The sequence below is a fragment of the Carlito syrichta genome, unplaced genomic scaffold (assembly GCF_000164805.1).
Source record: "Carlito syrichta isolate Samal-C Ts95f unplaced genomic scaffold, Tarsius_syrichta-2.0.1 Scaffold308187, whole genome shotgun sequence".
Lineage (NCBI taxonomy): Eukaryota > Metazoa > Chordata > Mammalia > Primates > Tarsiidae > Carlito > Carlito syrichta.
Window position 1 is genome coordinate 259,177 of NW_007252283.1, and position 17,369 is coordinate 276,545.

General features: G+C 45.1%; 2 protein-coding genes across 2 annotated transcripts in view; one reads left to right on the forward strand and one right to left on the reverse strand.

Annotated features, from left to right (window-relative positions):
* MALT1 (MALT1 paracaspase) overlaps positions 1-9,233 on the reverse strand; it is a 130,972-nt gene extending 121,739 nt beyond the window's left edge. The window contains exons 1-2 of the mRNA XM_021716123.1: positions 9,227-9,233; positions 494-556 (exon numbers count right to left, since the gene is read on the reverse strand). Of these exons, the coding sequence (XP_021571798.1) occupies positions 494-556; positions 9,227-9,233 (70 nt within the window). The remainder of the gene's footprint in view (positions 1-493; positions 557-9,226) is intronic.
* A 579-nt stretch (positions 9,234-9,812) lies between these two features.
* The window catches only part of ALPK2 (alpha kinase 2), a 131,179-nt gene continuing 123,622 nt past the window's right edge, over positions 9,813-17,369 (forward strand). The window contains exons 1-2 of the mRNA XM_008065201.2: positions 9,813-9,921; positions 12,849-12,966. Of these exons, the coding sequence (XP_008063392.1) occupies positions 9,813-9,921; positions 12,849-12,966 (227 nt within the window). The remainder of the gene's footprint in view (positions 9,922-12,848; positions 12,967-17,369) is intronic.

A 17,369-nucleotide genomic window follows, 5' to 3' on the forward strand; every position in this document is an offset into this window, starting at 1 on the left:
GGGCCGGCTTTTGCAGTCTCCAGAGAGCGACCCGCCTTCCCTGGGGTCCCGGAGCGGCCTTTGCGCTGGAGAAGCGAGAACCACGCGGACGTCGCACTGATTGGATCACGCCTGAATGACTCTGTTGGGGGAGAGTTCCGCGTGCTGATTGGCCGAGGCTTTGGTGAATGAACCAATTGGCGAGCCAGAGTACGCCGAGCATTTTAGGCCAATCGGAGCGCGGGAAGCAGGAAGGGCGGGCCTTACTAATCCGGGCTCTGGGTTGTTGAGTGACAGGAGAGGCTTGGCCGGACTCCGGAGGACCAGCGAGACGGCCGCGTTAGGGGGTTTTAGATGTTTTGGAGAAAGGCTCGGGTCATCTCATCTCTTCCCTTGGTCATACGTTTAGCCCTGGGGAGCCATGGAGGACTTAGAGTGAGTGTGCTTTAAATTTCAGTTCAGACAAGCGAAAATGGTCTTCCGTGAATACCCCGGCCCCTGGGATGGAACGAACCCTTGGATACAGTCAGCTCTGCCCCCGGAGGCCCTTTTGCACTGGGTGTGATGCTCCTTGTTCCTAAAAGGCACACGTCAGTCACTCGAACAGGGTGAGATAAAGGATGCTTTTTTAAAATTTTCAGAAACTAAGACAAGTGGAGGCATTCTATAAAGAGCGACTCAGCCTGTAATCCCAGCACTTTGGGATTCCAGGCGAGAGGATTGCCTCGGGTTCAAGACCCACCCGGGCAACTTGGCGAGACCTCGTCTCTACAAAAAATCAAAAATTAGCCGGGCTTGGTTGCGTGTGCCTGTAGTTCCAGTTACTTGGGGGGCTGAGGTGGAGGGACCACCGGAGTGTGCCACTGCCCTCCAACCTGGGTGACAGAGTGGGACTACAACTAAAAAAAAAAAAAAAAAAGCGTTCCTTTGAGAGGCCTGACTGGGCGGGTTGAAGGACAGTGGAAGAAGGTGGTAGAGGTCAGACTCTGCTCCCCCCAGCCTGTCCCCATCCAGCTGATTTTCTTGGAATTGCCTCTCTGGAAGGTGGTTGGTTCAGTGTAATTATTTCAGGCTCAGTAATTACACTCAGAATTGGTGTTTTTTTTTTTTTTAAGTCTGAGTCTCACTCTGCGTCCCAAGCTGGAGTGCAGTGGCATGATGGCTTACTACAGATAAGCCTGGGCTCAGATAATGCTTCTGCCTCAACCTGCCATGTACCTGGGACTACAGGTGCATGCCACCATGCTTGGCTCTTTTTTTGTTGTTGTTTTTTGTAGAGATGAGGCTTGCTATATTGCCTAGGCTTTGAATTTTTATTTTATTGTTTATTCTAGTATTATGATATTTTCAAAAGATGATGTCTTGCTATGTTGCCCAGGCTGGCTTTGAACTCCTGACCTCAAGCAATCCTTCTGCCTTGGCCTTCCAAAGTACTGGGATTACTGTGGCCCACCTGGGATTTTTGTTATAGGGGACACAGCCTGGGTTTATGTAGAGGACAAAAGGAGACGGAACAAGAGAGAGAGTGTCTTTACTACAAAGTGTTTTTGATGACCCAGATGACACACTTCTAGATCGAACACAACAATCAGCCCGTGATTCAATTGCAAACCAAAGATATTTTAGCCAGTTAACTCATGGAAGTTGGTCTGATGACAACGCTATCACGCTCTGTATGATTGGCATTATAAGCCTGCTTCTCTTTTCTTTCTTTATCCTGGGGGGGGGACAAGGATGAAATAGGCCAGAGAATGTACCCTTTCAAAACAAACACACAGAAAATCAGAATCAAGAAACCTGGACTCTGCCACTAACAAGCTGTGTGACCTTGGAAAAATCATTTGACCTAGCAGTCCCCCAACTTTTTGGCATCAGTGGACTGGTTTCGTGGAAAACAGTGTTTCCATGGACCAGGGCTGGGGGATGATTTCAGGTCGATTCAAGTGCACTACATTTATTGTGCAGATCAGTAGCAGCATTAGATTCTCATAAGGAGCACTCCACCGAGGCTTCATAATAGGGTTCACACTCCTGTGACAATCTAATGCCACTGCTGATCTGACAGAAGGTGGAGCTCAGGCAGTAATGCAAGCAATGGGGAGCGGCTGTAAATACAGATGAAACTTTGCTTGCTGGCCCGCCGCTCACCTCCTGCTGGGCAGCCTGGTTTCTAAGAGGTTACAGACCAGTACCAGTCCATGGCCCAGGGGTTGCAGACACCTGATTTAACCTGTTTCAGGTGCAACTTTTTGATTGTCAAATCAGAGGAAGCACGACTCTCTCCCCTGACTTATTTAGCCTTGAGTTTGGTTTTGTATTTTTCTCCTTTAAAGAGCTGGAAACTGTCACAGATTCTAAATAGCAGGGGACTGCAGTTTCAGCAGGAAGTTTCTCTTTTCTACTTAAAATTTAAAAAATATTCAAAACAAGTTCAGAGAGAGCCATGTCTATATGACAAAGAGTGTGCACCCAGCACACTATCAGGCTTGTGTGAGTGCTCACTATTAATATGTGAACATTAAATTTTTACTTGTTTACTAGGTAGCAATTGAACTCAAAATCTCCAAAAGGATATACAAAAACAAGTGCTGTACCTAACTGGCATGCCCTTCTTTCCCTAGACACTCAAGCCTCCTCCCAGCAACCAGGCTACCAGTTTCTTGTGTCTTTCTGGAGTCTTTGTGTGTATAAACAAGCATGCTGCCGATTCTCTTCTTCTTCTTTACTTATACAAATGATAGCGTTCTCTGCCTTTCTATATGTTCTACATGTTGTTTATTTCACTTAATGTGTCTTGGAGATTATTCCATATCAATACCAACAGAACTGTCTCACTCTTCTTTGTTGTCCATTGCTGTCAACCATAAAAAGATTCCATTGTTTAGATACTCTGTAACCAGATTCCTATTGATGGACCGTTAGCTTTTGCTATCAGGAGCAACGCTGCAGTAAATTTAGTAGGTGCTCATTCAATGTTTCTCTCTTAAAAATTAACTTTATTGAGGCATATTTTGCATATCATATAATTCACCTCTTCTAAGTGCTCAGCACAATGGGGTTTGTAAGTAAATTTACCAAGTTGTGCAGCCATCACCGTAGATCAGTTTTAAAACATTTTTGTCATCCCCAAAAGATCCCACATGCACATTTATTTTGGTTTTAACCTCAGGCCAGCTTTTCCACAGTCTCAAGATAGCTCTTGGCCTCCCCTGTGGTCCGAATGCTTTCTTTTTCCTATAGAAGCATGAAAACCCAAGCACTGCACTGATTGGATCACCCCGAAATACTTTTTTTTGGAGAGTTCTGCCTGCTGATTGGTTTAGACTTTGGTTAATGGACCAATTAGAGAGCAAGAATATCCTGAACAGTTTCTCCCCACTGTTCACATGTCCACAACTGCTAATCCACTTTCTGTCTTTATAGTTTCTACTGGACATTTTATATAAATAGAATTATATGCTATAGGGTCTTCTGTGTGTCTTTCACTGAGCATAATGAGAGTGTTTTTGAGGTTCATCCATGTTGTACCCTGTATCCATAGTTTGTTCTTTATTATTGCTCGATGGTATTCTACTGTATGGCTATACCCCATTTTGTTTATTCATTCACTAATTGGGCAGTTATGTTGTTTCCAATGAACATTCAGGTTGTTTCCAGTTTGGGGCTATTACGAATAATTCTAAGAACATTTGTGTGCAAGTCTCTGCGTGGACATATGGTTTCATTCCTCTTGGGAAGATACCTAGGAGTGGAATTGCTGGTTCTTTTGATAAATTGATGATTAACTTTTTTAACTGCCAAAGGGTTTTCCAAAGTATCTTTCCCATTTTTACATTCCCGCCAGCAGTGTATGAGGGTTATCGTTCTTTTCCACGTCCTCATCTACACTTGATTGTCTCTGTTACTATACCCATCCTAGTGGATATGTAGTGGTATCTCATTGTGGTTTTAATTTGCGTTTCTTTAGTGATTGATGATGCTAAGCATCTTTTGGTGTGCTTATTTTCTGTTTCTTACACATAACCCTAAGATCATATCCAAGAAAAAGCACAATATTTGGTCTTCAACAAACCTGGACTCATATTTCTGCTCTACCACTTGCAGGCTGTGAGAAATTAGGCTTGTTACATTCACCCTTGGAAGTTACTTCAAGGCCCTGGTGCAGAGATTCATATTTGTAATCCCTGCACTTTGGGAGGCCCAGGCAGAAAGATCACTTGAGGCCAGGAGTTTGAGCAATATAGCAAGACCTTGTCTCTAATCAAAAATTTAAAAAATACCTGGGCATGGTGGGTGTAGTCCCAGCTACTCAGGAGGTCGAGTGGGAGGATCCCTTGAGCCCAGGAGTTCGAGGACGCAGTGAGCTATGATCCACCACTGCATTGCAGCTTGGGCAACACAGTGAGATCCTTTCTCTAAAAATAAATGAATAAGCAACATTCCTTAAGCTTCCAAGTAGTCATCTGTGAAATGGGAAGGAGCACCCACCTGGTAGTTTACTGCGAAGATGAGATTTAATCATGTCAATGAAGCACCCAGCCTTGGGGCTGACATACAGCACGCATCTAAGATGGTCTCTCCTGCCAAATCGTCTTCCTCCAACCTCCTCCCACCCCGTCATGTGGCCAAATTTCCAGAAACCATCATCGGGGAAGGTACTTTTCCTAACATGGAGCTGGGTATGAAGAGACAGTGGGTGCGATGTCCAAATCTACAGTAATTGAGATGGCAGATTCAGGAACACAATTGCCATTGCAGTAGGCTGGGTAATCAGAACTAATCCCTCCTGTCCCCACTGAGAAGGCACTCGGACTGCTGGCTTTCCTGCCAGCTCTGTAAGAGCTGGGTCCCCTGGTCTGCTTGTGGGCTGTGAGCTGTTCACTGATCCCTTCAGCTGACAGCTGGCTTCCTGCTGACAGCAGCCATGCCCCCAGCTGTGTATGTGTGTGTGTGTGGGGGGGTGGCTCAGATTAGTCAGAATATAACTTGGCATCACTTGAATGTGTTAAATGTTTTAGCCTTCCTTGTTCTTCACCAATTTGAGAGAAAGACATTATTTTTGTAATTTTCCCATGTAGCAGCTAACACTTATATAATGCTTACTATATATGCTATTCAAAGGAGCTTTTTACAGATGATTTGCCCAATTTTCATAACAGCCAGATGAAGAGATACTGCTATTATCTTATGAAGCAACGGAGGCAGAGAGAAGATAAGCTAGTGAGTGGCAGAGATAAGGTCCGTGCCCTGCATCAGACATCACCCTGCTGTTCTGTAAGCAATGTATGAGGGTTATTGTACATTTGGAGTATCTATTAAAATGTGATAAGTGAACATTCGTCTCTCCGGCAATTCCATTTCTTGGGATCTCGTCTAGAGAACCACTTATGTGCCTAAGGAGGCAAGTACCAGGATGTTCTCTGAGACAAATTTGGAAGTCTAACACACTCCAGCCAAACTATGTATCGATACAAACAGGTGACACAGGGTATTGCCATATTATGGAATACTAACATTATCTAGCAGTTTTAAAAAGCTGATGGAGCACTTTATGGATTGGCTTGACATGGTAAGATTGTCAAAACTTATTATTAAGAAAAATATGTATGTAGGAAAGCATATGCCATATGTACCTACATACATATGTATAATCGATGCCTTACCTAGAATAAAATTATTATTTATTTAGATGATTATATATGTAATGAATAGAAGGATACCTAAAAGGATACCAAATCCTCTTGGGAAAGTACTGAGATGAGGGATAATGTTTGTGGGGGATTTTATATATATATATATATATATATATATATATATATATTTTGTTTGTTTGTTTGTTTTGTTTCTTCTTCTTCTTCTTTTTTAAAATCTGGGTCTCACTCTGTCACCCAGGTTAGAGAGTAGTGGCAAAATCATAGCTCACTACAACCTCAATCTCCTGGGCTCAGGCTATGCTTCTGCCTCAACCTCCCCAGTGGATGGGACTATAGGTGCGTGCCACCATGTTTGGCTAGTTTTTTTTGATTGTTTAAATAGAGACAAGGTCTTGCTATGTTGGCCAGGCTGTCCTTGAACTCTGGGCTCAAGCAATCCTCCCACCTAGGCCTCCCAAAGCGCTAAGATTACAGGTGTGAACCACTAGGCTCAGCCTTTATTTGCACGTTTAAGAACACACATGTATCCATTTAGGATCTGTATAATTAAAGGGGAATAAAATGTTTAAAAAGAAAGAAACTTGCCATGAACCACACAGTTAAAAAAAAAGCAGGCTGGGCTTGATGGCTCAGCCTGTAACCCCAGCATTTTGGGAGGCTGAGGTGAGTGGATTGCCTGAGCCCACGGGTTTGAGACCAACCCGGGCAATGTGGCAAGACCTTGTCTCTACAATAAACTTAAAAAAAAATAGCCGGGTGTGGTAGCGCATGCCTGTAGTTCCAGTTACTTGGAAGGCTGAGGCGGAAGGATGGCCGGAGCCCAGCAGGTCGACGCTTGGATGGCTGTGAGCGTGCCACTGCACTCCAACCCAGGTGACAGAGTGAGACTCCAACTCAGAAAAAAAAAAGGCAAATTCAGCATTCTTTCCAGTTAACACATTATCTTGCCAAGGTTGTCTGTGAAGTCCACCAAGAACTCCCCCACTAATACCAATAATTCAACATTGCTTGTTCATCTCCAGCAGAGAACGATAAATCTGTCATCAGGGGTTCTCACCTTCAGAGAAGCCACGAAACATGAGCCACAGCCTGACTTAACTGTCCTTTTCCTTTCCAGAGTACAGTCAGTGCCCTGTGACTGAGATACGTGGTAACCAAACTGGTGGTGTGAGTCAAACAGTGTGTGTTTGTCAGTGTCTTCACGTGTGGGACAACACTGTCAGGAAGTAGTCACCTGGGGAGGAGTCACAGGTGACACACAAGGTCTCGACGCCAGCCTAACTCTTGACAGCTGGATTTATCCTTTCTTCCTTTGCCGTCCGCAGCAGGTGTCTCCAGGAATGGGAATGGAGGACTCATGTCCTGTGAATGACTATCACAGATGAGCCAGAAGACAGTTTCGTACATTAACTGAGATGTCACTTAAAAAAGCATCATTGCGGTAACCCACAGCTGAAAAGGAAATTGACGAAACAAGCGAAGTCTTTCCTTACACTCTGTGGATTACCATAATGAAAAGCAATTATGTAACCGATTCTTAAGAGGCAATTGACATATATTATTCTAATTCTCCGAATGCTATCATTATCTCCTTTTAGAGATGAGAAAATAGACTCAATACCTTGGGCAGGTAAGTGGCAGAGCATCATAGTATTATAGGCCAAATAATGCTTAGTTCATAATACAATGATGTCTCTTGGTCTAGAGAGCGTTTTTCCGGCCATGAGAGCACCTTTTGTTTGTGAACCTCCCCTAGGAACGTAGAGAGGCAGGGTGGTCACCCTTCTGCCCTACAGGTGCTCCTAAGAAGTGTTGCCGATCGGCCATGAAAAGAAATGAATGTCATACAGGCTACAACACCGATGAACCTTGAAAACATGACACTAAGTGAAAGCTTCTATTAACATGAAATGTCCAGAATCTACACATTCACAGACAGAAAGTAGACCAGTGGCTGCCTTGGGCTGTGTATGTGTTGGGGGGGGGGAGTAGAAATGAGAAGTAAGTGGTATAGGGATTCTTTTTTGAGCTAAGGAGAATGTTCTGTAATGGATAGCGGCGATGGTTGTGCAATTCTGAATATACTGAAAGCCACTGAATTGTTCATTTAAGTGAGTGAATTGTATGGTATGTGAATTCTATATCATTAAAGTCATTAAAGAGCTGGGTGTAGCTGGATGTGGTGGCTCACGCCTGTAATCCCAGCACTTTGGGAGGCCGAGGCTGGGGGATTGCTGGAGTCCAGGAGTTGGAGATGCAAACAAACAAAAACAAATACCTTAATCCTGTTTGCTCAATGAACCCCTCACTTTCATCTTGAACCTGACCCTGCAAATCATGTAGCTGATCCTGCTACTCAGGCAAAGGTCTCCAAACGCCATCGGCCTCACACTTGGGTTCCCTCTCCCCCTGGTCATTCTTGCTCGTTGGAAGATTTTTGGGTGGTGGGGAAACCTTGACCTGTCGTCAGGGAACTTGTCTCTGGCAACCTGTCTCTCGGGATATCTGAGCTAACCTGGAAAGTGGGAGGAATTGGTTCTAAGTGGTTTAGAAGCTGTTACTGACACCTACATGGAAAGGGCATCCCCTTCTGCAGCATGACTGTGGCCGTGTCCATCCGGCTTCTCCCACCCAGAGCTTAACTCAGGTTTCTGGTTTGGGGCCCTCAGCACCCCTGCAGTTCCTAACCGCCCCTCCCAGTTCAGGCTAACTGCACCGGAGCTGGTTCTTTCCCTGCTCCGAGATCCAAGGTGTGGGAGAACTGCCACCGTGTTAAAAAATGGGAGGTGACTGTTTGGATGGAGCTCAATTCTACTCCCGAGCTAAGGACCCACAAAGCAGAGATTTGGCCGAGTGGCACTCCGTGTGTCTGCCAAGTAGAATAGAAAGGAAGTGTCCTCTGGATTCCGAAAGACCTGCATCCTCAGGGCTGCCTCCTGTCTGTGCAAGCCATGTCCTGTGCAGTTCTAGTGATCCTTCACACGCTGAAGGTTTCAGCCTTCACAGCCCCGAGGGCTGGCGCCAGGGCAGCAGCCTCTGGAGCTGTGTCATCTTGAGCACGTTTCTAATCCTCTCTGAGCCACAGGTTCCTCATCTGTAAAAGGTGGGAGGCATTAACAACTATCCTTCGGGGTCGGGCATGGTGGTTCACACCTGTAATCCCAGCACTTTGGGAGACCAAGGGCAGGAGGTTTGCTAGAGGCCAGGAATTTGAGACCAGCCTGGTCTCAAACGTAGTGAGGCCTCATCTCTACCAAAAATAAATAAATAAACGCCTAAGTGAAAGACCTGTCCTTTAGGTCGTTGAAGAGAGATGAAGTGACATAAGCCTATCTGATGACTAATCAGATATTTCACGCCTGCTTGGGTCAATGATGCCTGCTTGCTCCAAAAATGTGGGTCCAGTCCCTGCCTTCTCTGGGGCACTTCTCTGGTGCTTGGAATGAGCAGTTTTCCAGTTTCAAAATATCTCCCACCCGGAGACTCATTTGGATGTAATCAACTCTTTTTTTTTTTTTGGAGGCAAGGATGGGCCCACGCTTTTTTGAGCACATTTTTGCTCGTTGAAAGGGGAATGACAGGAGACACGTTACGAGCCATCGCCTCCTGTGATGCTCCCCTCTCTGTCCGAGCTCTGGCTACTCTGAGATCTGCATAGGACTGTAGGATGAGTGGTTCTCAATCAGGGCAGGGCCCCCACTCCCAGGGGACATTTAGCAGAGCCTGCAGACTTTTTTTTTGTGTGTGTAAAGACGAGGTCTCACTATGCTGCCCAGGCTGGTCTTGAACTCCTAGCCTCAACCCATCCTCCCGCCTTGGCCTCCCAGAGTGCTGGGGTTATAGGCCTGAGCCATCATGCCTGGTCTGCAGACATGTTTCATTGTCTTGTATGGAAGGGTGAGGAACGCTCCTGGCATCTGGTGGTGGGACCCGGGGATGCCTCTAAACATCTGTAATGCCCAGGACGCCTCCACCACGTAGAAAGACCCGGCCCCGATGCTGGCAGCCCTGCAGTTGAGACAGCCGCTGAGGTCCCCCAGCCTTTCTCCTGCCCGGATGTAAGTGAGCCCCCAGGGTAGCACCGTGTGGGCATCTCAAATTCCGAGGAAGACCAGAGAAATCCCAGAGCAAACAGTGATGCCAGGGATTTTTATTTTTCAGGTTCATGTGGCACGAAAGATGACAGACTCAGGAGGGCCCCCGAGCCGCACACTGTGTTTTTTATCGACGTTGCTTTCCCAGAAGGTTCCCGAGAAGTCAGCCGCTGTGCTTCGCTGCATTATATCCGGTAACCGCCCCTGGACTAGCTACTCCCTTTCTAGAACCTTCCCGCAGACCAGGTTTCTTGGCTCCCAGAGGCATTGTGGAAACATCGTTTGGGAAAATTGCCTGGGAGGTTTTTCAGAGTAACCGATGAAGCAAGTCGAACTCTATGATTTGTTTCTGAAAGATTTCTTTGAGTGACTTCCTGGACACAACTGAGTGTGATCTTCTTCCCTTCGTTGTGGTTCTGGATTGGGCAGCTTTCACCTGGTTCCCCCCCTCCCACATAATCCACTCTTAATTTTATTTTCTTCTTGGGTATCTTTAGTCATGGTTTAAATTTTATGTGGCACATAGGAACAGCACAGATCACTTCATGGAGTACATTTACTGAACTCTTCTGTTCCTCTTTATTTCCCAAAACTGGCTAAATTAGCCTCCCCTGCTTGCCTCCTTCAGGTATGCTGATGAGTAAACATTTGACAACTGAGGCACAGAGGGTGCCCAGGGGAGAAAAAGCAGAGGCTTGGAATTTCCCCTGGGTTGGGGAATAAATAACTCAGAGTATGGGCTCCCCCGATGGAAAAAGGAGTTATCATTAAAAAAAAAAAAAAAAATCATTGGGTAGGGAAGTGGTCTCTTGTGGGTGATTCTCCTCTCTTCCCTGGATTATGTCTCTCCCCTTGAAAACATGAAGGTACCACTGGTATTTCCTGAGGGCAGACGGGAAAGTCTTCTCCCCTCGACCCTCTTTTTCATCAAGAGACTAGAAAAGTCAGCCTCAGAAACGATCGCCCTTGGCTAGCAGAAAACCTGATAAACCCAGGTGTCCCGCTTCATGCTGGCCGACCACCATTCAGAGAGATGCGGAGAGGTGCGGGCCTACCTTGAGTCTGGACATACCCTGAACTTGGCTGCCGGTCACCGCACACATTAGCCAGATACTTCTGAAACATTCATGTGGTGGCTTTCAATACGTGAGCCGTAGGTAGTTTCAAAAAACAAGTGGAGGATTTTCAGGTGAGGTTTCCAGCAAGTGGCGGGAGGAAAGAGAACCACCCACAAGGTACAAGATACCACTTCCCTGTGCAAGTCTCATTTCTGGCTGATTGCTCAGATCTATAGTCCACAAAGGGAAAAAACCAGTCAGCCATTAGGAACTGGGGGAAATCAATCTGCCCTCATCAGTCTGAATGAAAAACTAGAGTCCAAGAGGTCAGAATGTGTTCTCCAGGTCCAGCTCATACTTATTTTATAGACTCTTTTAAAAAAAAAGTGTGTACACCAAAAAGGAGCAGTTCCTTAAAGGCATCTAGTAACACAGGGTGAACAGGTAGGAATGAATTTGATCGGCAATCTCCTCGCTGGGTTTTCAGAGTGAGTTTAATCATTTGCCTGGAAGAGTCTCAGCCTAGCGGGAGCTGGAGAAGGATTTATCCTTGCATGCAGGTCTGTCTGCTTCTAGTCTCAGGGTTGCCACTCAGGTACCTACCTGGAGGAGGAGGCAAGGGAGAAGCATCCACAGTAGCCGAAAAGCACATTCACGGCTGGGCCCAGAGGTGGCCTAGCTGGATGGCATAGAGGGGAAGGGGGAGTGACCCAGCATTTTCAGGCGTGCTGGTCTCACTGATTTTTTTTTTTTTCTTGATCTGTTTTGACTTTCCTCTTTCTGTGGCCTCGGAAGAACACAGAGTTCTTATTTTATTGGTCTGCTTATTGGGGTTGCTTGCCAAAAATTACGCGATAAATAACACAAAAGCACAAGAACACTCCTGGGATGAATTCAGAATGGTGCATTGTTTCCAAATACCAGCCTTTCCTTCCTGTATATAGGGCACATTTCGATAAAGTTGCAGAGACATGGAGGCAAATGAGAAAGCTCTTTGAAATTTTCCTGTTCTGTAACAAGAGGGAAAAATTCCTAAGGGGTGGATGAAATTCCTGAGGGTTTTACCAGATTATCCTACATCGCATCCGTTAATGATCCCCAGGGAAGGATGAACTCCTTTTGAGGAAAAAAGCAAAGGTCAATTTCTGTGATGTCAGCAGTCACGTATGCGTAGGCGGCCTGAGAAATCTACCCTCCAAATTTCTTCATCCTCAGGAAGAAAATGGCATTCACTAATCAACTTTGTTCTTCTCTTTTTTTACCATGGCCACACTCCACTTTGAGCACTATTTTTTTTTAATCAATATTTTTTATTATGGTTTTGTGGGTGAGCACTATTAAAGTGTAATTTTCTAAAAGGTACAGTGGTTTCCATGCAAATATGAAATGAACACTTCAAAGAATGTATCCAACTCATTAATTAATCAAAGAGGAAGCCAGAAAGTATTAAGGCCTGAGGAACTAGGTATTTACAGGCAATTTAATGCAAGAATGTTTAAATAAAAATTGCTAGGTTAGGTATAACGCTGATTAATGTCCTATAGGGCAATAAACCATAACTTATGGAGGTTTAGCTTTTCTGCCAAGTGGAAATTATTTTCATCTGTATTGGATAAAAGCCTACAAGTTAATCTATAACTTCACTAAATCTGGGAATTTTAATCAGCAGTTTCCACTGAGTGAAACAAATAGATGACCCAAGATCATTCTTAGATGGGCCTTTGCCCTCCTATGACGTTAAAACAAAAAGATTATCATCCGTATCTTTGCCTTATTTCAATTGGAAAAGTTTTTTTTAATAGCTCCTTGAGATGAGAGGTAGCATTTTTTTACTTTGTATTCTTATCCCTCAGCACAGTGCTATCTTAGGTACCTAACACGGTCAATAGTGTTTACTGAATAAAATATTTGTGTTAAAGTGTCAGTGAGAGGAAGACGTTTCAGTTCCCCACCCGACATTAGGCTCATTCCTATTGTTTATTCCCCATCTTTGTTCATAGCTTTATGATTTTTTTCTAAAAATACTTAAAGTAATAAGAATATTCTTATTTCTTTATCATCAGGTCAGCCCAAGCCAGAGGTAACTTGGTATAAGAATGGTCACGTCATAGATGAGTGGGGCATTGTCTCCAGTTATGAATTCTTTGAGAATCAGTCTATCCACGTGCTACATCTCTCTTGGTAAGTGGTTATGTCCCTGCAGAGTCTTTACTAAGACCCCTATATTCTGTCATGGGCTGGTTACTATGAGTTAAGGCCAAGAGACTGGCTCAGTTTTGCTTTTGGAGTCTTAGTTTTAGATGTTACTGGCAGGTTCAGCCGAGGCATCCAACGATGATGATTTCCTGAGCTCTGCCCAGTAACTAATTACACTTCCCTAATTTGCTGCCGTTGATGGAGTTAAGCTTTATCTAGAATCTTATTCGAGGTGATCCAGTAGTGCTCATCCATTAAATAAGCTTTTCCTTTCGTCTTGATCTCTCTGGAAACTTCAAAAGGCAGGCTAAGATCTCAGCATTTCCATCCAACCTGCCATGGGTAAGAAGAAAGAGTAAGTGCTGATCTTGATCCCACAGCAAATTGGTGGTGGAGTTACGGCTGGAAACCAAACCTCTGGCTTTCTTTTAGGAAGTAGTGTGGTCCAGTACAGTGATTTCTGATTCTTTTTCATTCCCCCCAAGAACTCTTTGCTCAGGTGTAATCAGGAAACTCGATATGTGAAGTAGAGAAAAAGAGAACCACTTGGGCTGAAGCTGGGGAGGCAGTCTGTACCCTCGGTCCCCAGTGCTACTAAATTGGTCACAGTGCCCTTATGGGGGCTCTTCGGAGCCTGCAGTTTCTGCAGGGCATGATGTGAAAATGACTGGGAGGCATGGAAACACTCCGACAGTCTTGGGTCTGAGAATAAACAAATAAGAATTCCTGCTCTGCCGTTTTCTCACTGTGTGACCTTGGCCTCTCTGAAACTCAGTTTCTTCATCTGTAAAACAAAAGGGTGACTGGGAGAATGAAGTAATTTAAAGCGTGTGAAAGTTTTGTTACATAGTAGTTGTTCATAAATATTTGAGCTTTCTTAGCCCTCACGCACCCCTCGGTTTAAAGTAACATCAGAGATCGTTCGACCATGGTTGAAATGCTCGATCCATCTGACTTACAGCCCGTCTAACCTGACATTCAGGGCACCGGTTTATTAATCTATTCTTTAATTCTTTAGTAAATAGGCATCAGGCACTCATATATGCCAAGCACTTTGCTTAACGCTAGAGGTAGAGGGGAATAGCACAGACGTTGTCCACACCCTCGCAAAGCTTAGACTCCAACATGGAAGATAAGTGGTGAGCAAAATAGAGCCATTATTCTCCTTACCACCCTGATACACCGGGAGGCAGCCAGAACTTCCCTACCTCCTCATTCCTATCTTGTCAAGGCCTGCCCTTTCTCATCTTCACCCTATTCAGCTTGGAATCCATCGCTAAGATTCAAAGACGATTCCAGTTATGCATGGATCTGTCCAGTCTCAAACATTCTCTTCTCCTTTGGTCCTGTGGCACAGGTCTCCCCTTGGGTGCTTAGCTATTGCTCAGGAATGATACAAGTTCAAGAGACTGTGGATCTCCCAGGGGACAGAAATCCTCTGTTTATCCAAATGCATCCCCCAGAATCTGGTACAGTGCCTGAAACATATAAATATTTACTCAAAGTACTGATGGGTAGATCTATCCATTATCTAGTTATCTATCTATCTATCTATCTATCTATCTATCTATCTACCTATCTACCTATCTACCTATTGTTTTTGTTAGTTTGTCTAGACTGATGTTGGCAAACTTTTTCTACAAGTGATCAGATTGTAAATATATTAGGCTTTGAGGCCAGATACAAAAATAGGCCACAACTATTTAAGTCTGCCATAGACAACATACTTTTAAAAAAAAGCACATAGCTGTGTACCAATAAAATTTTATTTACAAAACAGATGAGGGGCCAGATTTGGTCTTGAGCTATAGTTTGCCAGCCCTGGTAAAATCCTTGAGGATCTACATACTGAACTTCCTTGTATATTTCCTACCCTTGTTTGTTTCCCTCTGAGCACTCAATACATTTTTCTTGATTGATTGATTTTAGTCTCACACTAAGTCAAAATATTATACTCACATTTTAGCCAGAAGAGAAGCTTGATGTGTGTTCTTTTAAGAACTGAGATCTGGCCAGGCTCGGTGGCTCAGCCTGTCATCCCAGCACTTTGGGAGGCCGAGGCGAGTGAGTTGCTTGAGTCCACGGGTTCAAAACCAGCCCAGGCAACTTGGCAAGACCTCGTCTCTACAATAAATCAAAAATTAGCTGGGCATGGTAGCGTGTGCCTATAGTTCCAGCTACTTGGAAGGCTGAGGCAGAAGGATCGCTGAAGCCCAGCAGGTCGACGCAGGGGTGGCCATGAGCGTGCCACTGCACTCCAGTCTGGGCAATGGAATGAGACTCCAACTCAAAAAAAAAAAAAGAAAGAAAAGTAGCTCACCTCTGAGGGGGAGCAAATATCCAGTCCTAATGTAAGAAATGATAGCAGAGCAATATGATAATAGACATGGTCACATTTCTCTGCCTGGTCGTGAATACACTGGGTACTGATCTTTGAAAGTTCTGACTTCCTGCTCCAGTAGTTCTGAACTCTAGCTGCCTATTAGCATTACCTGGGGAGATTTTATTTTAGTTTTAATTGGAGTCTCACTCTGTAGCCCAGGCTGGACTGCCGTGGCACACTCACGGCCACCGCAGCCTCAACCTGCTGGGTTTAGGTGATCCTTCCGCCTCAGCCTTCCGACTAACTGGAACCACAGGCACATGCCACCATGCCCGGCTAATTTTTTGATGTATCGTAGAGATAAGGTCTTGCTGGTCTCAAACCCATGGGCTCAGGCAATCTTCTCGCCTTGGCCCCCCAAAGTGCTGGGATGACAGGATTGTGCCACCGCGTCTGGCCAACCTGGGGAGATGTTAAAGCCCACTAATGCTTGGGTTTCATGCTTGACTCATGAAATCGGAATCCCAGGTGATTCCAAGGTGTTGCTCAAGATGAAGAATGTTCTTCATCTTAAACTTTCATCTGCAAAGTAATTTGACTCGTACCCGTATGTTAAATGCTAGTTAGGAAAATGAATTTTTGTGCAAATGCCATTCAAAGGTTCAAAGTTGTTAGTTGTAATATTAGTCTCAAATTATCCTGTCATATACCATAAACCACTGGATGAGCTATAGCCCATAGAAAAGTACTCTGAGTTTGACCTTTGGTTCATTAACTTTGTTTTTATTTTTCTGTTGAAATAATCACTTTATTAACTGCAAATGGGATTATGATTTTTCAAATTTCCAAGTAGGCAAAATTTCTCTAAAAACGATCACACAGTTTTTACTAGAACATTTAAGTCAAAGACAACTTTCAAATTACTTGTGAAGATTCATTAACTCTGAGTTCGGAGATATTTGGAAGCTCTTGTGTCTGTGTTTCCCACAGGCTTTTCGGTTTAACAAATCTAGTCTGTAGTTCTGCTTTGAGGCTAAGAACCAGCCCTGCTGTGGTATTTATGGACTTTCTGATTTTCTCTCTTTCCTCTGCTCAGTGGTATCCTCTTCTCCAAACTCCCTGCATTCTCCTCCTAATCTCACGAACCCAGGCACCTCAGGCAAACGAGACAGCCTGGAAGAGGCTTATCAGTGCTGTCATAACCTTTATATTGCCATGGGTCAGGTGTGCTTGGCAGGAAAGAGAAACGGTGAAGCAAGAAAGCATTCAAAGGGAGAAAAGCATCAGTAATAGCATTATGGTACGCACTGCAGCTTGAATATCGCTTTGTTTTGTTTTCAAAAGATGGGGGGGGAGAAGGAAAGTGCAAATAGATGCTTTCTGCCTCATAGCAAAAACCAGTTGCAATGATGTGTATACACATGGGGGAAACCGTGGTCTCTTAAAGATGAACACAATGTCATGGGAGGCACAAAGCGATAGAAACAAATCTGTCCAGGAACCCACATCTAGAGAGATGTACCCCTCCTCAGCAGGGAGGCCTCCTTTGCTGGTGGCAAGCACAGTGCTGAGAGAAAGCAGGAGGGAGGTGGAAGGAAGGGGAAGAAGGGGCGCGGGGTGGGGGAGACACAGCAGCAGAGCTCAGCCAGCGCCCTGGTGGGGGGAGGAAAGGGCAGCTCCTCTGCTCTCTGTCAACTCAGCCCTGGCATGGGCTGGACTGGAGCCAGGCCCCACAGAGCACACGCAGGGACAACAGCCAGGGAAATGGCACAGTCACTGCAACCACGTAGAGTAGGGCAGGATCCCCAACGGATCTGAGGCCTGTTAGGTACCAGGCACATGGCAGGAGGTGAGTGGCAGGCCAGCCAGCAAAACTTCATCTGTTTTTACAGCCGCTCCCCATCGCTCGCATGACCGCCTGAGGCCCGCCTCCTGTTAGATCATCAGCAGCAGGCCAGACTTGGTGGCTCACGCCTATAATCCCAGCACTTTGGGAGGCCAAGGTGAGAGGATTGCCTGAGCCCACGGGTTCGAGACCCGCCCGGGGAACTTGGTGAGACCTCAT